The 23,709-nt window shown below is 38.1% G+C and overlaps 1 protein-coding gene across 3 annotated transcripts in view; it reads left to right on the top strand.

Annotated features, from left to right (window-relative positions):
• The first annotated feature begins 245 nt into the window (after positions 1-245).
• Positions 246-23,709, top strand: part of ACVR1C (activin A receptor type 1C) — a 74,742-nt gene continuing 51,278 nt past the window's right edge. For all 3 annotated transcript variants that reach the window (XM_046657882.1, XM_046657881.1, XM_046657879.1), the window contains exon 1: positions 246-505. In XM_046657882.1, the coding sequence (XP_046513838.1) occupies positions 436-505 (70 nt within the window). In that variant the 5' untranslated portion in view covers positions 246-435. The remainder of the gene's footprint in view (positions 506-23,709) is intronic.

The following is a 23,709-nucleotide window of genomic DNA, read 5'->3' as shown; positions in this document are numbered from 1 at the left end:
CCACGGTATCCAGTCTTGGGGTTCCGCGCCATCCCACCCCGTTCCTTCCCCCCAGCTCTAGGTGATCTCACTGCCTTGCCATCGGGCTGCCTTTGCCCGCCTGCCGGGCAGCGCCAGGCCCGGGGCGGCTGTGAGAGGGCGCAGGGGGCGGAGGCGCGGCAGGGGCGGGCTCTGTCGCCCCCGCCCCCGCCCCCCTCCCAGCGCGGCTGCTGGGGCCAGTGGCAGGAGCGCCGCGCACCGCCCGCCGCGGGGGGCGTGGGATGGGGGAGACAGAGGAGGGGGGCACACGCGCCGATTAGAGCCAACCGCACACGTCAAAAGGGTGTCAGGGCTGTGCTTGCCTCCCGCGCCCCGGGAACTTCAAAGCGGCCCGCGCTGTCCCGGCCACGTCGCTCCGCTCCGGGGCCTCGCAGCCCCGGCAGCCGCCTGGTGGCCATGACCCGAGCGCTGCACGCCGCGCTCCGCCAGGCTCTCCTGCTGATCGCCGCCGCCGCGCTCTCGGCAGGTAGGATGGGCGCCCCTTCCCCCGCGCCCGGAGGGTGGGAGTCGGGGGCGCTCTGCAGTGGGCGCTGGGGTGGGGGCAGAAGGTGCTCCGCCACGGGGCCGAGTGGGAAGCGCCTGTTGGATTGAGGGGGCGCGGGATAGGGCGCAGCGTGGGCCCCTGAGTCTGGCAGCTGTAGGGGTAGACAGGTGTGTTGGGGACGAAGACACCAGGAGGAGGGAAAAAGCGACAGAGATGAAGGGGTATGAGTATTATGAGTGAGATGGGTGACAGATTGGGGGCAGTTTGCCGCGGCGGGAGTAGGAGAGCGTGTTTGTAGGTGTGCGCAGGGCTGGGCATTGGGTGGCACCATGAGTTTACTCTGCAGGGGCTTCGGGGACCCTCTGTGCCGAGCTCCGGAAGCTGAACAAGGATGCTGGCGTGGCGGTGGTGGGAGGGTGGGGGGCGGTGGTAACGAATCAGTCTGAATTTGGGGAGGTGGGGGATACCTCAAAAGCCACTGGTGCCAAGCTTTGTAGGCGGGAGTGGGAGCTTAAATCTATGTCGTGTGCAACGCACATTGCTTTCGAGGTACGATCTTTACTAAGAGTTGAAAAAATTCTGGCAGGCGTCCCAGCGTTTCTAACAGGTCTGTGCCTTGAAAGGCTAAATAGAGCCCTCGGCCCAAGCTAGAAACCCATTTCTTTCTAACGTTCACTAGAAACTGGGGCAAATGCATCTTTGGTAAAATCATAGTATGCTATGTTGAGAAACCCTTTAACTCTAGAATTATTTTCATTATTACATTATCCTGGGTTATGGAGACCAGGAACAGATTTCCTTGCTAACTTGTTCTTTAAACATTTCAAACAGACATTTAAGACATTTGCACATAAAAACCAGGTGTTTTTCCGTAGAGCTGTACTTTGTCCGAAGCTGATTTTGATGCATTTTTGTTTTCTTGGATGACAATCTGTTTGACATTAATAGCTATACGCGGGGTGGGTAGTTTTTCTCTTAGTGACGTGTGCAGGAGAATGTTTTGAATAGTATGATTTGTGCCCTGTACATATTTCAGTGTTTCAGATGGCCTGAGAGAATCGCTAAATACAATATTCAAGTGAAAATTTGATTATTGGAAGTGATGAATTGGTACAATATGAGGATTAAAGCATTTCAGTTATCTTTGAAAAGGCACAGCCCCTTAGGAAAGCGGGTACCCAGAGACTGTCAGGAAGATGATGGCATACGGTGAAATGTTTGCTTTCAGAGTTAGGAAATCCATCAATGGGAAGAAAACTGATTATCAGAAAGTCTTTATAAAAAATGGGTGGAAACTCCACTAACTTGGAGTACTCAGAGTGCTCGTGATAATCTAATAGAATTTACACACGCGCGCAAAAAGTCTTCCAAACATCACAGTTTTGACTGGGCACCTGTGAAATTCTCTCTACAGGCTGTCTGTACAACCCTTTGATTTTATGGAGCTAATAACTTTGCTGCAGACATTTTAAAAAATAGACAATTATTTTTTGTTTAGCTTGAAAGGTATATTTTGTTATAGGACAGAATCTTTAGAAAATTTCAGAGACCCTGGGCATAGCAACTTAGGTAAACATGCCCCACTATGTTCTTAAAAAGACATGGAAAATTTGGACATTGAAATGTGCAAAAAAGAAAAAAAATAGATCATCCATTCAAATTTGATTGTTTCCTCAAAATTTGAAGGCTAAGAAAAATGCCTGATATGGAGATAATGTGTCAATATAGTAGAGACGTACTTATTAAAATGGAACTTTTATAATGAACTTTTCTGTGTCAAATGCTATCATTTTCAAATCTCTTTAAGAAACTTTACCTCTCTTTGTCCCACAGAAAAAACGTTTGTTGTTATCTACATTTTTGATTCTTAATTTTTATATAAATCTTTGATTATTTGACAGAGGGATTTAAGGTAATTTATTTATTTCCTCTTTTAAATTGTTTTTCTCATGTGGTTAGCCACATTATTTTTGTCTTGCTCTCTTTTAAAAATCACCTTGTTAATCATGTTGACCATTTTTGAAAATGTACATACCATTGTTGACATGTTATATGAGAAGTTGCTATTGACATGATGACATAGCAAAACGGTATGACAGAAAACATCACATTCCAATTTGGCTCTGCTGAGCACCAAGCCTAGAACCTTAAATATCTGAAGACATTGATAAACCAATACACCCTTTTTGCTTTAGCTGTTCTTAACAGCATCCCTATTACTTAGGCGCGGCATGCATTAACAGCAGAGTAGAAACTATTGCTCCTTGATGAGAATCTCAGAGGGTAACCGCTGATGGCAATTTAGAGAAAATGTATATTGGTCTGGAGTGGCCTAAAAATTAGTCTGCTCTGAGTTGTGTAATTATCTAGTTTCTGGGTTCCTTGATGTTTGATAAGAAAGACCTGACATGACCTCCTAACATTTATCATGTGTACTAAACAAAGAATTGGCAGAAGTGTCCTGGAGTTCTCAAATTTGAAACTGTGATTTGCATATTATATAGATTGACACATTGTGCATTCTCTACCAATTTCACGGAACTCCTTGGTCTTGGCATTATTAAGAATCTGGAAAGCTAGATGCTGTTACTTTAAAAGTGAAAAGATAACTGTTTCATTTAATAACCAGGGTGGAGGTGGGGGTGTCAGGTAGTGAGAGTTTACCCCCTAACAACCGTTAGCAGTTCCCACTATAAATGTTAAGTGGTACTGGAAGGGAAAGTCAAAACCTTGGGCTGACTGCGTTTATAAATGCAAAAGATGTGGCCCCTTTGTCCTTGTTTAAGCACAGTTATTTACTGGTTGGTTGACACAAATGTGGCAAGAGGCTCCCTGGTTCCAAGGAAGAGACTTCTCTGGCCCAGGAGAAACTCTGTGCACAAGTCTTTGGGGGCATATTTCTTCACTGACTGTACTGCCTCAGCCATTTTCTAGCCTCAAACTTATAGAAGTGTAAACTAGAGAGTTCTTCTCATTCGCTACAGTCATACAAAAATAAAGGATTTGAGATGTGAGAGAAAGAAAGGAGCAAAGGATGACCCCAAATTGTTAACCCAGGCAAAGAGTGGAATGAAGCAGACTGCAGGGGGAGCATCTGGGGAGAGAAGGGGACAGTGGCATTTAGCTGGAGCTCAGTTTTGGATAGGTTGAGTTTGAAATGCCGATTAGACACTAAAGCAGAGATGTCAAGTCAACAATTGATTTTATGGGTCTGGAGTTCAGGGGGTAAGTCTGACCTGAAGATAACAAATCTAAACCCAAGGACAATTACAGGTAATTTTAAAAGACATTAAATAGGGTTACAGATTTGGCAAATCACAGAACACCCAGTTGAACTGAATTTCAGATAAACAACAAATCATTTTTGCGTTTAAGCATGTTACAAATATGACATGGGACATACATACATTAAAAATTAGTTGCCATTCAATTCTAATTTAACTAGGCATTCTGTACTTTTATCTGGCAACCCAACATTAAAGAAATGTTGTGATGAGGTGAACTGAACTGCGTCTGATACGTGTATTCCTAGTTATTGCGTTAGAAGGAGAAGGATAGACCTATTTTCTAGTCCTCGTCTGTTAAAACTTTTGTTCCAGCTCCTCTGCCGTCCCCACATACATCTCTGAATGGGGCACTCCCAGCTCTCTGCGCTGGCTGTCTCCACTGCTCTGAGTAAGCGGGGAGGGATCCCTAGTCGTTCCTATCTTACATGAGTATCTGAACATGAAAGGATATGTGCAAAAGATAAGAATACATCTCTAGGCCCCCTGCAAATGACTGTTATGTGAAAGCAGTTGGTTTTGCCCAAATTAACTGTCTTTTGAATGTGATTGCTGTTTTCAAATGCATTTTTAGTGTATTTTCCTTTTGAATAAACATTCGTATGTTTCCCTTTTAGGAGAAACGCTTCCAGGCGGTAGTTGAGATCCAGTTTGTTGTATTTTTCTTGGCAGTACTTGCATCTCTTATTGTAAATAAGAGAGGGTGAAGAGGAGAGGAGAGTGGATAGAGCTGGGGCTAGAGAGGCCGTGAGCCCCCCAGGACCTGATAATCTGACACAGTTTCAGGTTTGAGATCATGTTGCCCCAACAGTGATGGCAAGTCCTTTGGGAGAGGGGCAGGGAGACATAAATATCAGGCACAGGCTGTTTAGTGCCTGCTCGAGCTAGGTCTGGACCTGCTACCAAATGATTATCGTTGGCTTCATTTTGAGATTTGTAGGGGAAAGTGTCCTAGAAATGAACAATTGTACGCATAGAACATTAAAAAGCTCAAACAGGTATGTTCACATGTATCTAAAGAGTTGATTTCAATAAATAAAAAATGAGAGTTTATTTTCAAATGTAAGTTGAAAACAGAACTAAACAGAAAAAAAGAGAAAAATTCCAAGCACAAAGAGGGTACTATGTATCATTCCTTATCATTTATATCTGTGAGGCTTCTTCTGGATTTTCCATTGCTTTGGACTTCTTTAAGTTTTTCAAAGCCGATAGTCAAAATCTCAAGGTTTATCCTTAACGTTGTTTAAGAAATTGGGATAATATTGGAATATGTTCATAAGTGGTAGAGAAATGCTACTTTTGTGAAGGAACCTGGGAATACCTAAATACTGTTTTGGCTCCGCTGTGCCTCACCGCCAGTCTAAGAGGGGTTATTCTGTCCTATACTAAGGGGGATATCCTAAAAAAGGGAGGCAAAGTAACTTTTTCTTGTTACCTGGTACTTTGGCTCCAAATTGCATAGTGGAACTCTATATACTCCCCTTTTCTAAACTTTTATAAACAATTAAATAGCCTCAGAATAAAGAAAGAGGGGTTGTGATAAATCGGAATCCTGGATCCTGACACTGTGATACCCTTGGAAGACTGTGCAATGCCTGGCCAGTTGAATCCAGAGGAGAGGACCTCCATCTCCAGTACCTCACATTAGTGCAGGCTGCATGGCCCTTGTGATAAGAATTCCAGACTATAATCTCAGGGCCGACTGTTAAGTGAGGAAAAGACAGAGTCTGTGGAGAAAGGTGGCTGGTTCTTTTGCATGAGGAAGCAAGTCCTGCCCTTCCCACACCTGCTATGAAAAGAGTAGAAGACAAGACCGTGACTGTGAGCCTGTGCCTTTCGTGTTCTTTCAAAGCTGGATCCCTAAAGTGTGTGAGCCTCTTGGTTCCCTGGAATCTGAACAATACAAATCACTACTCCTCTCACTTAGGGATCCAGTAAAAAGTAAAAGAGAGGGAGGAGGTGAGTAGGAGTGTGAAATAGGCAAGGAAAACTTTATTTCCATAGAAGCCACACTCCGCTGTTCCTCAGGGGACGCTCCCTTGCCTTATCACGTGGCTTTTGAATTCGTCTGCTCTGATTGGCCAACCAGACTAACCAGGTTCTGCTCTGTCCTGTTTCTTCGCTTTTTCTCTTCTGGAATAACTTCCCTTGTCTGTTGTTCTTTTCTGTCTTTTTAGAGTAGGTGCATGAAGACTGTTTCTTTAGAACTGTTTTAAATTAATCCCCTCAAGAATTCATGGGTGAATCATTCAGCATGACTCAAGAGCTTGGCTTATTATTTTTTTAAAACAATTTAAATTTGCCAGTGACTTAAGCACCCCAGATTAGATCAATCTACTTTTCCATTAAACTTTTCACATTGAAATGATTAGGATGCTCTAATTTTGAAAGTGAAACACATACATTTTCTGCTGGTCTATTTTATCATCCTTAACCTCATGATAAGGTAAAATGACCGAGATAGATGCCACATCTCTCTATGTTGATTAAGTCCCGTGTAAATTTTTTGTTCAACACCGTGATTGACTGAAATAAATGCTCTGTGGTCAAAAACAGGATTAGAAAATAATTTAATCCATCGGGATCTGGACAATGATAATTTTAATGCAGTATGTTTAGTTTCATAAATACATGCTTATCCAAGAGAGAACTCAGAGGGTGGCAATCCAGATTAACACAGCTTTAAGGAACCAGATTGTTTTAAAACAGAGCCAAAATATGTTAAAGACTATTAACTCATCACATCTCACAATTTGATCTGATGACATTTTCCTGGCCTACTCTTCTAGAAGTGTGTCTTTTCCTTTCCTTTGTCCCCATTATTGCTCTTCAAGAGTGAAGACCTACTTTGTGAGTATTTGCCTGCTCTAATAACCACAGTGAGACTGCGTTCTCACTCAGATTCCACTTACAATCTGAAGTGTGCATTTCCAGGAAAAAGACAGTACACTGTAAATTTGAAACACTGAATAAAGAATAACTATATGATTAGCAGAGGATTCCTTACAGGATAATAAATGCATAATTGAGTGAACCTCCCTCCTTTTTTTTTTTTTTAAGATTTTATTTTTTTCCTTTTTCTCCCCAAAGCCCCCCAGTACATAGTTGTATATTCTTTGTTGTGGGTCCTTCTAGTTGTGGCATGTGGGACGCTGCCTCAGCGTGGTTTGATGAGCAGTGCCATGTCCGCGCCCAGGATTCGAACCAACGAAACACTGGACCGCCTGCAGCGGAGCGCGCAAACTTAACCACTCGGCCACGGGGCCAAGCCCTCTCCCTCCTTTTTTTTTTATCTTTCTTTCCTACAGCTGTTCTCTAGCTGTATTATGTTAGCTATTGTATATTAAAAGGCATTACTTTTTTGCACAGAGAAGAAAGTTGACTTTGTTAAAACAACTGGGCCACTTTAAAAGGACTGAGAGTTGCTGCACCAGATTGAGGTGAACGTGCTCCTTTGGACTTGCTTTTACTGAACTCTGCTTTGGATATTGTCATTATCATAAAGTTTTTCATAATATTTCCTTATTATCTTTTTCATATCTCTAGGATTTGTAGTGCTGTCCCCTCTTATATTCCTGACATTGTGAATTTGGATTTTCTTTCTTTTTGTCTTGATCAGTCTAGCTGGAGGTTTATCAATTTTATTGATTTCCTTCAAATAAATAACTTTTGGTTTTATTGAATTTCTCTGGTTTTTTTCCTTCAATTGTTTCCTGCCCTTATCTTCCTTATTTCCTTCCTCTACTTACTTTGAATTTAATTTATTCATTTTTAGTTTAGCTTCCTAAGATGGTACCTATTAGATCAAGGGTTGGCAAGTTTTTTCTTAAAGGGTCAGATAGTACATATTTTAGGTTTGTGGGCCATGCAATCTCTGTTGCAACCACTTAATTATGCCTTTGTAGTATTAAAGCAGCCATAGACAATACATAAATAGGTATTGCCATGTTTCAATAAAACTTTATTTATAAATGGGCCAGCCAATGGGCTGTGGTGTGCTGACCCTTTCTTAAATCATTTATATAAGACATTTCTTCTTATCTAATATAAGCATTTAAAGCTTTAAATTTCTTTTTTTTGGCAACTGCTTCAGCTCATCTGTAAGTTGTGCTATGTTGTGTTTCATTTTCATTGAGTTCAAAATATTATCTAGTTTCTGTGTGTGTGTGTGATTTTCTGGGACCTGTGGGTTATTTAGATGTCTGTTGTTTAATTTCCAAATATTTTTGGAATTTCCAGGTTATTTTGTTATTGACTTCTAATTTAAATCCATTGGGAGGATGAAAGAACATAATCTGTATGACTTCAGTTCTTTTGAATTAATTTTTATTTGTTTTAGAGTCTAGCCTGTGTCTGACCTAGTGAATGTACCATGTGCACTTGAAAATAATGTATTTTCTGCAGTTTGTTGGGTTTAATGTTCTATAGATATTATTTAGGTCAAGTTGCTCGACAGTGTTATTTAAGTCTTCTCTATCTTCACCGATTTTCTGTCTTCTTGTTTTATCAATTATGAGAGAGGCTTGTTTGTATCTCCAGTTTACTTCTGAATTTGTTTGTTTCTCTTTTAGTTTTTCCAATTTTTGCTTCATATCTTTGAAAATTTTGTTAATGGGTACATTCACATTAAGATTGTTTTGTCCTCTTGATGCATATTTATCATTAGGAAACCTCCTTCATCCCCATTATTGCTTTATCTCTGGTAATATTTATTATTATGACATGTCTGTCTTTATCCCTGGTAATATTCTTTGTTTTAAAGTCTACTCTGTCACTATTAATATAGCCACCGCAGCTTTCTTATATTTAACATTTGTATCTCTCTCTCTTTTTTACTGTTAATATAGCTACTCCAGCTTTCTTGTGCTGAATGACTGCATATGATAGATTTCCCACCCTCTTATTCTTAGCTTATATGTATATATATGTATATATGTATATGGACATGTATATTGAAATATATATTTAAATTGGGTTTCTTGAAGAGAGCATATGGTTGGGTCTTGCTTTTTTATCTAGTCTTACATACTTGTCTTTTAACTGGAGCATTTAGAACATTTACATTTAACATATTTATTGATAATGGTTGTGTTTATACAATATATGTGTTTAAATCTGTCATCTTATGTTTTTATATCTCTCCTTTTATTTCTTCCTCTTTTTTTGCCCTCATTTAGTTTACTCGACTAATGTTAGTATTCTGTATTATTTACATTATTAGTTTATAAGCTCCATGTCTTTGTTTTATTTTTAGTGATTTCTCCAAGATTTATACTATCCATCTTTAAATTATCATGGTTTAATCTAAAAGCCTTACTATCATATTCCTCCATTTTCTTCTTCTTGTCCTTTGTGCTATTAATCTCATATCTTTGCCTTCTAAATGTTTTATAAACCTTGAAACAAATAGTTATTTTGGCTTTAAATATTTAATTACCTTTATATGAATTAAAAAATAAATGTCATATTTTGCATTTACCCACCTATTTATCATTTCAGTTCACTGCTCTTCATTACTTTGTATAGATCTGAATTTACATCTGGTGTCATTTTCCTTCAGCCCGAAGAACTTCTTTCAACATTTCTTGTAGTTCAGTTCTGATGGCAATGAATTCTTATCTATTTTGTTTTTGGAAAAGTTTTTATTTCATTTTCATTTTCCCCCAAAATTTTATTATGAAACTATTCAGACACTGAAATTAAAAGAATTTTACAGTTACCACCCATGCATCCACCAACTAGATTATACTATTATATTTGCTTTATCACATATATATCCATTTATCTATCCCTCTCTTCATTAATACATATTATTTTTGATGCATTTCTAAATAAGTTATAAATAGCCCTACACTGCTCTCTAAATACTTCAGCATACATATTATTACACAAGTTCAATATTTGCTAACATTTCTCTCTTTTGATGAAATGTTTACATATAATGACGTTCACAAGTCTTATATATGCACTCATGGAGTTTTAGAAATGCATTCACTTGATCTTTTTCAAGCTATTAAAGATAAACATCACCAAAATGAGTTTCCTCTTGTCCCTACCTGGTCATTCTTCAATGCTGTACTCCTGAAGGCATCTGCTCTTCTTGTTTTTTCTACTATAGATTAGTTTTGGCTGTTAAGCGTATTGTTCTGTAAATACCAGTTAGGTGAAGTTTGTTGATAGTGTTGTACCCACTGTCTGTATTTTTACTGAAAGAAGTCTGTTTAAAAATCTCCAGCTGTACTTAGGGAAAACACTTATAAAAATTGTGAGAAACACATAAAGCTGTGATTAGAGTGAAACTTAAAGGAACAACAAATGAACTCAAAGCAAACAGAAGGAAGGAAATAATAAGGTAAGGAGAGAAATCAATGAAGTTGAAAATAGAAAAATATTAAGGAAAATCAAGGAAACCAAAAAACTCTTATTTTTTTAAACATCAATAAAATTGATTCACCTCTAGCTAGATTTACCAAGGAAAAGAGGGAATACACAAATTACCAATGTCAAAATTGAAAGAGAGGATCACTATACACCCTACATAGATAAAAATAAAAATAAGAGAATGTTTCAAACATCTTTATGCCCACAATTAGAAAATTTAGGTAAAATGAACAAATTCCTTGAGAAGTACAAACTGCCAAAGGCCACTTAAAAAGTAATAGATAACTTGAATAACTTCTATCAAAGAAAGCTCCAATCCCAGATGGCTTTACTGGTGAATTTCGTAAAAAATTTTAGGAAGAAATATTATCTATTCTGTACAAACTCTTTCAGAATTTGGAAGTGGAGGCAATACTTTTCAGCTCATTTTATAAGACCAGCATTACACTGAGACCAAAACTAGGTAAAGACATCTCAATGAAAGAAAACTAGAGACCAGTATCTCTCATAGAGATGCAAAAATCCTCAACAAAATATTATCAAATTGAATCCAACAAAATAACAGGATAATGCTCCATGATGAAATGGAGTTTATTCTGGGAATGCAAGGCTGGTTCAACATTCAAACATCTAATATTACAATTTACCATTTTAGCATATTAAAGAAGAAAAACCATATGACAATATTAATAGATGCATAAAAAACAGATGACAACATTCAACATCTATGATAAAAACTCAGCAAACTAGGAATAGAAGTGAAGTTCCTTAACATGATAAAGAGCTTCTTCAGGAAACTTTCACCTGGCATCGCACTTACCTGTGAAAGACTGGATGCTTCTCACTGAGAATGGGGACAAGGCAAGGATGTCTGCTCTGACCACTTCTAATCAATACTACATTGAAAGTTCTAGGCAATGCATTAAGATAAGAAAAATGTATAAAAGCCATTGGATTGGACAGGAATAAGCAAAATTTTCTTTATTCACAGATGATTTGATTTTATATATAAAAAATACTAAAAACTCTCCATAAAAGGTATTAGAACTAATAAGTTGTAGTTCAAGTTTAGGATTTCAGGATACACAGTTAATATAAAAAAAAATCAGTTGTATTTTTATATAGAACAATGAAAAATTAGAAATTGGGAAAAAAGGAGCCATTTACAATAGCATCTAAAAATCTGCGAAATATTTAGGTACAAATCTAGCAAAATACGTGGAGAATCTGTATCTTGAAAACTATAAAACAGAGGTGAAAGAATTTAAAGAAGACCTAAAAGAATGGAATGATATACTATATTTACAGAATCAAAGGCTCAGAGTTAATCTCAGTTATCTCCAAATTAGTCTGTAGATTCAATGTAATCCTGATCAATGGCCCAGTCAAAATTCCAGCAGGGATTTTTTCAGAACCCACCAAACTGTTTAAAAAATTTATGTGCAAAGGTGAAGCAACTAGAATAACCAAATCAGTTTTGAAAAGGAAGAGCAAAGTTGGAATGCTCATGGTGACTGATTTGAAGGCTTGTAAATCTACAGTAATCAAGACAGTGTGTTATTGGCAAAAAGAGAGGCACAGTGATTAATGGAATAGAAAAGAGGAACTGGAAATAGACCCATACATATATGGTCAGTTGTGGAAATGGAAATAAGCACAGCAGAATGGCTCAGGCCATTAGTCATTGAGGAAATGCTTATTAAAACCACAATGCCATGCCACTGCATCTTTATTTGAAAGGCTTAAAGAAAAAGACCCCAAACAAAAAACAAAGATGACAATACCTAGTACTGGCAGGAATGCTAAGTAACTAGAACTCTCATACTTTACTGGTGGGAAAATAAAATGGGTACCTACTTTAGAAGACACTTTGGCAATTTTATATAAATTTAAACATGTGTTCTATATTAAATGTAGTAGTGTCACTTCTAGATGTTTAGCGAAGAGAAATGAAACTTATTTCACATAAAAATCTGTATATTAATGTTTATTACAGCCTTATTCCTAATCAGCAAAAACTGGGAAAAAACTCCACAAACATTCTTTTAACTAGTGAATGGATAAACAAACTGTTGTGCATTCATTCAATGAACTACTGATGGATGCGACAACATGAATGAACCTCAAATGCCTGAGGCAAATGACAGAAGACAGACTCGAAAGGCTATATTCGTTTGACATTCTGGAGAAGGCAAATGTATAAGGAACAGGAAACATCATTGCTTGCCAGGGGCTAGAGTGGCCGGAGGAGTTGTCTAAAAGAGAGGATGAGGAAATCTGGGGGGAGGGGTGATTGACTGCTGTTGTCAAAACTCATAGAACTGTACGCTGGAAAGGGTGAATGTTACTAAGTGCAAATTACATCTTCATAAACCTGACCCTCGCCCCCAAATTGCAGGGCATGTATGTGAACTAAGAAATCTTATGTAAATCAGGAGGTCAGCAGATAAGATTTCAAAGTGGTTAATCCGGAATAGCAGGAATAGCAGTATATTTTTAAAATTAATGTCTAAGATAATGTCCTAAAGAACAACAACAAAAATAGTTCAAAGTGCCCCTTTAAAGTGAGACTGGGGAGATATGGGTCACTAGATAAATGCTTTTCATTTTAATTCTTCCTATACTATTTTATTTTACCGTGTGTATTTATAATGTTGACTAAACAAATAAAAATACTTTAAAATTACAAATGATTGATTTTCTTTTGTTATATATCTTCTATGTAAGGGATTTCTGTCCATGTTAAAATGTTTTTTGTGTGTGTCATCTTCAGTGTGTAAAATGGCATAAAGTAGATAGAAATGAAATCAAGTTACGATAAATTAGGCTATGTTTTATTCATTAGCATGGATTAGTGATTTCTTCTCTTAGCAAAGGACATTGCAACTGAGGGACATTATCCATACATAGATAAAGGCCACTGTAAATACAGCATTACTCACCTGCTCTTTTAGGTGAAAGCATTTGGTTCAACTTGAAAGGTCATTTATCACCTGCAAGGGAGCACTTACGGGCTGCTGGGGCTCTTTTTGTTGGTTTGCTATAGCATTAAGCTTGCTTATGGAGAATTTTGCTTGCATCTGCAGTCTGTACTCAGGCTCATTAATTCATTAACAAACCTCTTTTTGCTGAGTCAGAAGAGAGGTACCCGTTGTTCAGTAAAGTGTCATATACACAGTGGGCAGTCAGCATTTTTCTTGATTGTCTTCTACACAATCATGGAAAGTCACTATGCCTGTTTTTGACCCGTTTCCAAGACAAATTTAAAGATGAGGGGAAAGCTATGGAAAGATCTAGAGGCTAGGCTGGTCTGCTGGTTAATGTCCCAGAGATCAAGTAGGTTTCCAGTGTGGAACAGGAGTCATTCTGTAATAATCACGTACCTGAATTTTCAGGGACAGCCCTGCTTTCAAGTAGGCTAGCCTGTTTTCGGACCACGAATTCCAAGTTTTGGTCTTGAAAATAGAGTTGCTGTAAGCTATGGGCCAGCACGGCAGAGAGATGGGTGTTCACCAGACTCCACCATCAGTGCTACTTTACAGGCCTGTGCAGGAGAGCTGACTGAAGATATGCCTGTGACATCCTCAACAACTCCCTGTGAACAAAATACTTGACAGAGCAAGAAATGACTTTAACGAAATAATGTTGTTAGTTTCTGATTATAGCATCAACATATGTTCATTATAGGAAATTAGGGAAAGTGTTGAAAAGTCTAAGTCATCTTTAGTTTTATACCTGAGAGACAACTATTAATATATTTTTTATTGAGATAATATTGGTATATAACATTATGTAATTTTTAGTTGTACAACATTATAATTCGACATCTGTATACGCTACAAAGTGATCACCACCAAACGTGTAGTTACTATCATATTTTGATGTATTTCCTTCTAGTCTTATTTCTATGCATAATATGCAAATTGAGATCATATCCTGTATCTTTTATGATTCTACTTTTCATTTAATATTTACAGTGAACAATTGCCACTCTAATTAAAAATTACTAAAAGCAGGATGTTATGCCATTATATGTATTGTCAACATTTATTTAAACTTTTTGATTTGGAGACATTTAGATTATTTCTATTTTTTACTTTTATGAATAATAACTTTGCAATGAGAAATTTAAATAAAATATTATTTTTATGATTATTTCATTTAGAGGAAGTGGGACTACAACCACAAAGATCACAAACATTTTTAGGACTCTAGAGACAAATAGTTCAGATTGTACTCCCGAAAGTTTGTCCCAATTGATCCTCCACCAACTGTGAATAAAGATGAAACTTTTTGATCACCTCTTACCATTTCTGGGTGTTTTACAATGATTTACACAATAATTTACAATTTAGCAAATGGAAATAACGTCTTTGTATTAATTTTCCATTTTGAATCTTAATGAAATCAAGCCTTTTCGTGTTTATTGACAGTTTTTCTTTCTCCGTTTATCTACTTTGTTTGTTTTTCTGTTGACATATTTGTCTTTCCCACATTTATTTGTCAGACCCAAGAAATAATTGGCATAGAAGGGAAAAAAAATTAGTGTGGTAACCACTAATGAGAGTTAACATCCTGGATACTTGTACCCTTTAATCATGCCCCGATGCCAGTTTTTTGTTTCTTTTTAACAAAAATGTCCGTTTTGTTTGGGAGCTGCTGACTTTATCACCTTAGTGTGGCAGTGTCGCTACCAAAGAAAAAGTTAATCCAAGTCCGAAAGGGTTGTCAGAAACACTGAAAGTTTTTTCTTTTTAATTCGTATATCGTTGACATATAGTATTGTATTAGTTTCAGGTGACAACACAGTGACTCGATGTTAATATACTTTATGAAATGATCACCCTGATAAGACTAGCAACTGTCACTACCCAAACTTACTACAATCTCATTGACTGTATTCCCTATTCTGTACGTTACCTCCCTGTGACTATTTTATAACTAGGAGTTTGTACCTCCTAATCCTCTCCTATTCCACCCTTCCCCCACTCCCTCCTCGCTGGCAACCACGTTTGTTCTCTGTACTATGAATTTGATTCTGTTTTGTTTTGTTTGTTCTTTTTTTTTTAGGTTTCACATATAAGTGAAATCATACTGTATTCTTTTTCTGTCTGACATTTCACAGAGCATAATACCTTCTAGATTCATCTAAAAGTTATTTTTAAGGAGTATCGTTTGGGCCTTGAATATTGAACTTGGAGTAGGTCATAATTTGTCATATCAGGAGCTTATAATGTTTCATTTTTTTTTAAATATCTGCTGTGTGTCAAATATTTTATCTAAGATATCATTTAATCACATAATAACCTGTGAGATAGGAATTATTATCTGGGCTTCACCTATGTGCACGCAGTCACATTTACAGAGGTGGAGTAACTTCCCAGGCCACCAGGCTGCTCTAGCAGTGGGTCAGAATTTCAGCTACAGGTGTGCAGTCTCTGTAGCACGGGATCCTTGCATGACACGGTGCGGAATTCCGACAATATGAAACTCGAACAGAGCTACAAAGACAAGGTTTGTGTTTGTTTCTTTGCTAAAGTTTTTAAAATTGTATTGTTTTATACTGGCTTATCACAGGAGAAGCAGCAAAACTCAGACAGACGACCTGCCTTAGACTTCTTTTTTTCTAGCTAATGTGAATTCTTTGAGACTTCTCTCAGGTCCTCTAATTTCTTTGTATAATTCTTTGCTTTGATGTCTTGAAATATATTTTGTAGCTGCAAAAAAAAAGCAGTTATTTTGTTTAATAGTGCTTTGATAAACATAAGGAAAATATAATTCCAGAGAAAGCCATGTGTCTACCTTCTAAAAGCAGCTATGATAAACCCTAAGTCTGAGAATTATATATATTATATATAGTAAATATATATATATATAGTTTAAATTGTGGATTTAAAAATTTCATCTACCCCTCCTCAGCTCCTGCTCCCACCCATCTTCTTGGAGCAGAGGTGCAGGCAATGCTGCCCTTTTCATGCCTGCACCATATGAGTTCTCCAGAGTATCAAACCTAAACCCTGAGTGTTGGGGTCACTGTTGGAAAGAGGCCCAGCTGGGATCAGCCTTAAAAAAAGCGTTCCTTCTAAATCACTTGCCCTCCTCTTCCCCTTTCAACTCATCACTTGCCATTCTATTTTTGGTTAGATCAGCTTATTTTGGATAGTTTCCTTTTATTTCTAGATTGAGAATTATGTATTCCTTACCATGTCTGATCATATAAATGAATAACTGTGGATTGTGATAAAAAATTTCTGACGAGCCCCCGAGAACTCTTGAGGACCTTAACTTTTCAATTTTCTTTGTTACTTTCATTCTAAACTTGAGACAGTTCTGTCTCTTTTTCTATCTGTATATTCTTTTAGCCCTGTAGTTTGACTGACTATTAATTGATTACTTACTTTTTTCTTTGCTGATTATTTTTAATTGCCTCCTTTCATAAGTGAAAGCTTCCTTAGCTTTTAAAACCTTATGATTTTATCATTAATCTTTTGTATTTTATTCCATCTTTCCCAAATAGGTTGACCATGTCATGTACTCCTCTTCTCCTTTTGTTAGCAAATTCTCTGTGATCCTCTCCCATTTGGTTTCCACTTTTTCTACTTCATGGAAATTGAAAACACAAAACTAGATTCTATGACTTAATGGGCCTCCAAAGTATGAACTTAGATTATTCACTTCAATCTTTATCAGACTAATACGATGTTCCCCTGAACAGCTTTCTTCGTGAACTGTGATTCTAGGACGACAACCTCTCTGTTGCCTGGGTGTGTAGTCACTCATATTGCTCTTTCTGATACTGCATGGTGGCCATTGATGCGTTCATCTCTTAGGGTCATAGAACTTTAGAGCTGGAAGAGACATTAGAGATCATCTAATTGAATTCTTTCTTGGACGGGTCAGTTGAGGACAAAGAAAGCTCAAAGGCCACATGAATAGAACGAGGATTAGAACCCCCAGTCTCCTAACTTTGACCAGTGCTGGACTGTATCAGAACTCCTGCACTGTTCTTTTCTTTACACAGGTTCATTTCTTTACATGACAAGGTAGCAATCTCTACGTATAATTATAGGATGTTGCTGGAAATGGTATCCTTCAGGAGTTGGTTATAACTGGTGATAATTTCGCATGGAAACCATATTAAAATTATATGGTGTATTCCTGATCAAGAGCTTATCATCAAGTAAATCATAGATTTGACAAGCAATATAGTTAACACAGGCTTGTAATAATTCAAAAAAATGTATACCATACTCCAAGTCCTGTAAAATAGACCTGAGTTGCACATTGATCAAATACATTGTTAAGATCTGTGCCCCCGTCCTGGAGGAGGCATTGCAAGGTGAATTTCTGGCAGGTGAACATTTGCCTAGTGTGAACTCATTGAGTTGCGCCCAGAAGGCCCAGGAGCCCGTTCCCTGAGCAAGGAGGTCCTTTGTTAGCTAGACACTGGTCTCCCACTACTAGCTTTCTTTGTAGCTTGAGGTGGGTGGCTACTGTTATTCAGCTTTTTTCAGTTTTCCAGAACATTCCATATAGAGTAAAAATAGCATATGGAAGATTGCCTCTTTCATTTTACAGAACATTTCTATATATATTGTGGCCATTAATTGTAAACAAAACAAAGTACAGGAACAGGTTGGACACTCAAGCTCCAGTTTCTGATGCACAGTCAACCCCCGGATTAACAATTTGTATCAAAAAAAAGACAAAAGAAATATAACATTATAAAATACAATTGTTTTTCAATATTTGAAATTTAAAAAAAAGCATCTTTGCTCTTGGTAAAATCAGTCCTTAATTCTGAGATTTATGCCCTTTGTTACTTGGTCGATAGCATAATGCCCTTTCTTTTTGAAATGATATTAATAGAGGGTGTGTTTTTTCCTTTGTTTTTTAGTGTTCTCCCTTGGGAAAACAAAAATTTAGTTCAACCTTTGGTTGAGTCCTAAAATTATTTTTGAAATTTTACTGGTTGATGAAATCCCGGAATCTCGTAACCACTGCTATCAAGTATGATTTTATGTGACCATCAGTGTAACAGCTATATAGCCAATAAGATCTAAATGAATATGCAAATTGTAGTAAGTATTAAGGGCTTAATTATTAATTTTTCTTTTCTTATAATTTGTTGAGACTTCACTAGCAATATTTAGAAAGCTGGAATCTTTTGGTGCAAGCAAGAGATTTCCTTTAGTAAATTCTGATCTGTCAAGCAGTGGCTTTCAAAGTCATTCCCTTAGGCTAGAGCGATGATATTCAAGGGAGGGAAGACTACTTTTCAAATGGAAAAGCACATTCAAGTCACCACTGCGTTGATTTGTTTCTAGACAAGCTATACATTTTATTTTGAAATCCCAAATAACAGAAAACTAAGGCTGTGAGATTTTTATGTTTATTTTAAGGAGACTCGAGTTTTAAAAATGCTTTAGAAACGGACAAAGAGAACTGATCGGTGGTTGCCAGGGGAAAGGGGGGTTGGGGGGAGGGCACTAGGGGTGAAGTGGTGTAACTACAACATGACTAATAATAATGTACAACTGTAATTTCACAAGGATGTTAACTTTCATAACCTTAATAAAAAAAATAAATTAAAAAAAAAGTGCTTTAGAAACGCTCCCCCGGAGTTGAGGTCATTCTCTAAGAAGTAGCCCGCATCCTCTCTCCGCTGCCGCTAGATGGTACCCGGGTGCACCGGGAAACCGTCCAGAGGTCAAAGCGAGCCAGGAGCTGACAGCTCCCGAATTCACTCACGCCAAAGCCAGGCTGAAAGCCTGGGGGTCCCCGCGACCCAGGGAGGGCTTGCAAACCGATCAAGCAAAGAGGAGGCGGAGGCTATAGGGCCCTACACGGGGGGAGGGCTCCGAGCCCCAACCTGCAACTCCAGGGATGGCGGCTGAACCTTCCAGGGGCCCTGCGAGGGCGGGGCCTGGGACTCGGAGAGGGGTTGGGCATGAGTGTGACAAGAACCCGTGGCAAAGTAGGGTCAGGTTAGTGCCCATACGTTTCAGCCCCACAACAGGAGGTATTTCCTGCTGCCTGGTGGGTGAGGACTGGCTGGAGGGTCTCTGAGGACTGAGAGGGTGAGGTGCGACTGGTACTCTAAATGGGGCGAGGAGGGGTTGGGAATGGTGAAGAAGAATTGTGCTCCTCAACACTCAATTTAAAGAAGCCTCCTTTACCCGTCCTTGCCGCCAGCCCCGGCTGGATGACGTATTGCTCAGCCTCTGTGTTGTGACACAGCCTGTACACATGCCTGACTCAGTTTACCACGCTATCATAGTGCCCTTTAACTCTCCAGTTCCTTTAGGGATTGATCTTTTCTCTTTCTTGCCTCCCTCCTTTCCTTAGCTCTTACCATACTATTTGATGTATGGTAAATACTTGTGTGTGGTTAATTTTGTGTGTCAACTTGACTAGGCCAGATACTCAGTCAAACACCAGTTTGGGTGTTGCTGTGAAGGGATTCTTTTAGATGAGATTAACGTATAAATGTTAGACTTTGAGTAAAGCAGATTACCCTCTATAATTGGGTGGGTCTTATCAAATTTGTTGAAGGCCTTAAGAGAAAACAAACTGGGGTCCCCTGAAGAAGGAATTCTGCCTCCAAACTGTCTTCAGACTGGAGCTACAGTGTCAGCTCCTCTCTGGGTCTGTAGCTTGCTGGCCTGTCCCACAGATTTTGGAACGAAACTGTCAGCCTCTACACTGAAATGAGCCAATTCCTGAAAATAAATCAGTCTTTCTCTCTCTCTCTTTCCACACACACATGGACATCCTGCAGTTTCTGTAGAGAACCCCGACTAATAAAATATTCTTTAAATAATGACTTAAAAAATTTTAACATCTAGGAATTTACCATAAAGCAATTCACTTATCATCTGTCAAAGAGATTTATGTATTATCTCGATGCAAACAAATTCTGTGTGAATTTGGGGGTTAAGTGTATTAAAAAAACCAAATCATAAGTTGGAAGAAAATATTGAATAATTAGAAAATATCTGGATGGGGGATTTGTTAAGCTTGAAGGCAAATGAAGAAAGTGCTAAGTAAAAGGTTGCTAGATACAATTTCCAACTATTGTGTTAGGATTTTAATGGGAACATCACAATGCATAGGGAATGTAAAACTCCACAGACAGATCTTGGGAGAGGCTGATAGGAGCAGTCATTTTGGGGATGTGGGATTAGGGGTATTTATTTTCTTTTACCTTCTTCTTTATGTCATGTGTATTACTACTTTTTGACAAAGGGCAACTATCATTTTTTCAAAAACAATGGAGATGGTACATTGGGAAAAAACAAACAAATGTGAAAGTGGGAAAAGTTATATGTAACACATGACAGAGGATTTCCATCTTTATAAAGAGCTCTTTCGAACAGGGAAGAAATTTTAAGATTCATCCAAGAGATAAATGGCATGGACAAAAAAATTCACCCAAGAGGAAATCCAGAGGAAATATTTGAAAAAAAGTTCAATCCCATTAGTAGGGAAAAGCACACTAAAATAACGTACAACTTCTATCTATCATATTATTAATATTTTGGTGAGAATAGTTAATGCTGACAAGTGCATTGTGAAATGGGTACTTTCATCCAGGGCCGATGGAAATCTTAATTGGTACGACTTTTCTAGAATGCTATTTGACAGTGTATATCAAGAATGTCTGATGTTGTAATTCCACTTCTGGGACTCTAGCCTAGGAAGTCAAATTTAAAGGTTAACCCACAGAGATATTCAACAAAGTGTTACTTAATTGCAAAAACTGACAACAGCTGAAATGCCTAAAAGTAAGGAAATGCTATATGCCATCCATTTACATTAATGATAGGTCTATAAATGGCATTAAATGACTCTAAAGAAGAGATTATAAAGTTCATGATATAACACTGACAGAATAAAAAAGCAGTATTTAAAATTGTGTTTATAGGTAGAATTCAACTTTGAAAACTCATATAGAAAAAAAGACTGGAAGAAAGTATACCACAATGAGAATAGTTACGGGGTTTTGAGTCTTTTTATGTGTTTGGCTGTTTGCATTCTTCTGTACATAGCAGTTTTCTATACTTTTTAATTTAGTACATGTTTATTGGGTTTTTAAGCTACATCGTGTTCTACTTGTTGGGGATATGATGGTAGATAAGACAGGAAAAGATCCCTGCCTTCATGGAGTTTTCATTCCAGTTGGGCTGATACAATAAATAAGCTAATCACAGATTGCAGTAAGTGCCAGGAAGGTTGGGGAGCAGATCGTTTGTTAAGAGGAGTCTGTAAAGATTTCTCTGAGGTGCTGACATTCGAGCTGAGACCTGAAGAATTAGAAGGAAAGCAAGAGCAAAGGCCATGAGGTGGGAATGAGCTTGTTATATTAGAGCTATAAAAAGTCGACCAGTGTGTCTGGAGGGCGGAGCTATAAGAAATGAGGTTCTAGAAGTGGTAAGAACGCAGACCTACTGGCCTGTTAGGTCCTATTAATCATTATGGATTTTGTTTTATTATAAATTGTAATTGGAATCCGTTGAGCATCACTCTTCTCCTAAGCAGAAGACAGTAAGTTAAAAAACTTCAAGAATGAGGGAACAGTTTGACAAGGAACCATTTCGGCTGCCAACGTAAGAAAATAACTTCTCAAATTAAGTAAGAATTATATGGGAGGCAGCAGGGGGAATGTGTCCTGTGATTGGGAACACTCTTTTCTTTGGCATGATGGTTTGAGATGGGAGACCCCAACGGGGTCCTTTTGTTCCTTACATGGCTACAGCTAAAGTCTAAAGCTGGCCGGAGGACTCCAGGCGGTGTGTCCTCCCTAAGGAAACGAGAATTTAGACAAGGACATGCTGTGTTATTCCCAAAAGCAGTCAGCACACAACTGCTCCCGCTGCCAGCTGCTGCCCCCTGATGCCTGGACTTCCAAGGGCAGGAAGGAAAAGGCTGTCTCTCCCCATCTCAGAATTCAAATTATCCCATTTCATAGGAATAATTTAAGAGAATCCACACAAGTAATTTTGTCATCAGCCATTTTAGATTAGATTATATCCCTTTATGGTTGATTTATATTTGTTCCAGACTGAAAGAGTTTAGAGGCTAATGTTATTAATAAGTATTTTTGGAAAAGCCTTTCTTTGAAAAGTGAACCTTTCAGTTAATAACTATGCCGATAAGCAAAAATGTTAAACTGATCATTTTTCTCTTTTAAATTTAAAGTTTTAAATTGCAATGAAAGCTTCATGATATTATGCCATCGTACATATCCTTTCTGTATTTAGTCACAATTTTGAGGCTATCAGTAAAAAAATAACATAATTCTAGCTGATTTTGAGCTCTACTTTTTTGTCAGTCATTTAAATATTATTGGGAAATGTTTTCATTTCTTCTTAGCAGAATCAGATTGCTAAAGGGTGCTTTCTTTAGCACACTTAGTGATGGAGGGACTAGGCCAGAGTCTCTGGATGTCTAGCCAAACTCAGAGAGGATGTAAGCATTTGCAGGCCATCACTTTCCCTCCATTTCCCAAAATTGTTATGCCTATATTGGAAAGAGTATTAAATTCTCATATGATAAATAAAGTACAAGATAAATCATCTTTAAAATCCACTGGAGAAGTTTTGTTGGATTATAAACCAGTAGGATCCTTTCACCCACTGAAATATCAGTGTGTGAATTTGAGGGTGCAAATCTATCCTACTTTGGGTGCTCATACTTCAGACCCCAGCTCTCTCTTATCCACATAGATAAGATAACCCTAAAGTTACTTATATTGAGAATTGTGACATGAGCTCAGAGCCACAGAGGACTAGAAAACTGGAAGAGTCTTTAGAAATCTTCTGATCTACTTCCTGACTTCATCGTATTTCAGATGAGGAATCTAAGGTATAGAGAGATTGAGAAAGTTGTCTGAAGTCTTAGGTTTATGTTAGAGGTAAACTGAAACCTCAGGTTTCATTTAGCGCTGCCTTTGAACAGAGGACATTCAGCATGGCTAGCGCTATAATTCAAAGTGTGCTGGACTCTTCGTAAATTGAGCCCTGCAGTTGGACGTGAAAGCCGTTCTCCTGGATAGACTCCCTCTGTGAGGGTGGTTCCATTCCTTCTCAGCTGTAAGAGTGAGGCCTTCTTGAACAGGGAACATAATTGCCACTTTGCACCAAGGAACACTTTTTCCTTGTGCTGAGTATATTCCCATATTTGGGGAGTTCTGAAGTTCTTAGATACAGCCTGGCAAATAGAATTTCTAAAAGCTGAAACTATTGAAAGCACTTTTGGACTAAAATTTTGCATTTATATTGCCCATATTTTATTAAAGCTATTTTCTTTCTCTATTCTACTTTTCCTTCTGTTAAGAAACACAAATGCTTTGAAATGACTGCAGGACAAGAAAATAAAATTTTGAAAAGGAGTAGAAAGGAAAGACGGATGTTTGCATGGCTTCCTTTGACCCTCTCTGGCTTTCCTTCACCGGCCCTCCTGCTGGTGGTCTTGACTTTTTTCCTGTTGTTGTACTTTTCACATTCAGCACACTCATCA

This window comes from Equus quagga, chromosome 4, assembly GCF_021613505.1.
Source record: "Equus quagga isolate Etosha38 chromosome 4, UCLA_HA_Equagga_1.0, whole genome shotgun sequence".
Lineage (NCBI taxonomy): Eukaryota > Metazoa > Chordata > Mammalia > Perissodactyla > Equidae > Equus > Equus quagga.
The sequence above is the reverse complement of the archived record's forward strand: the minus strand, read 5'-3'. Positions and strand labels throughout refer to the sequence as shown.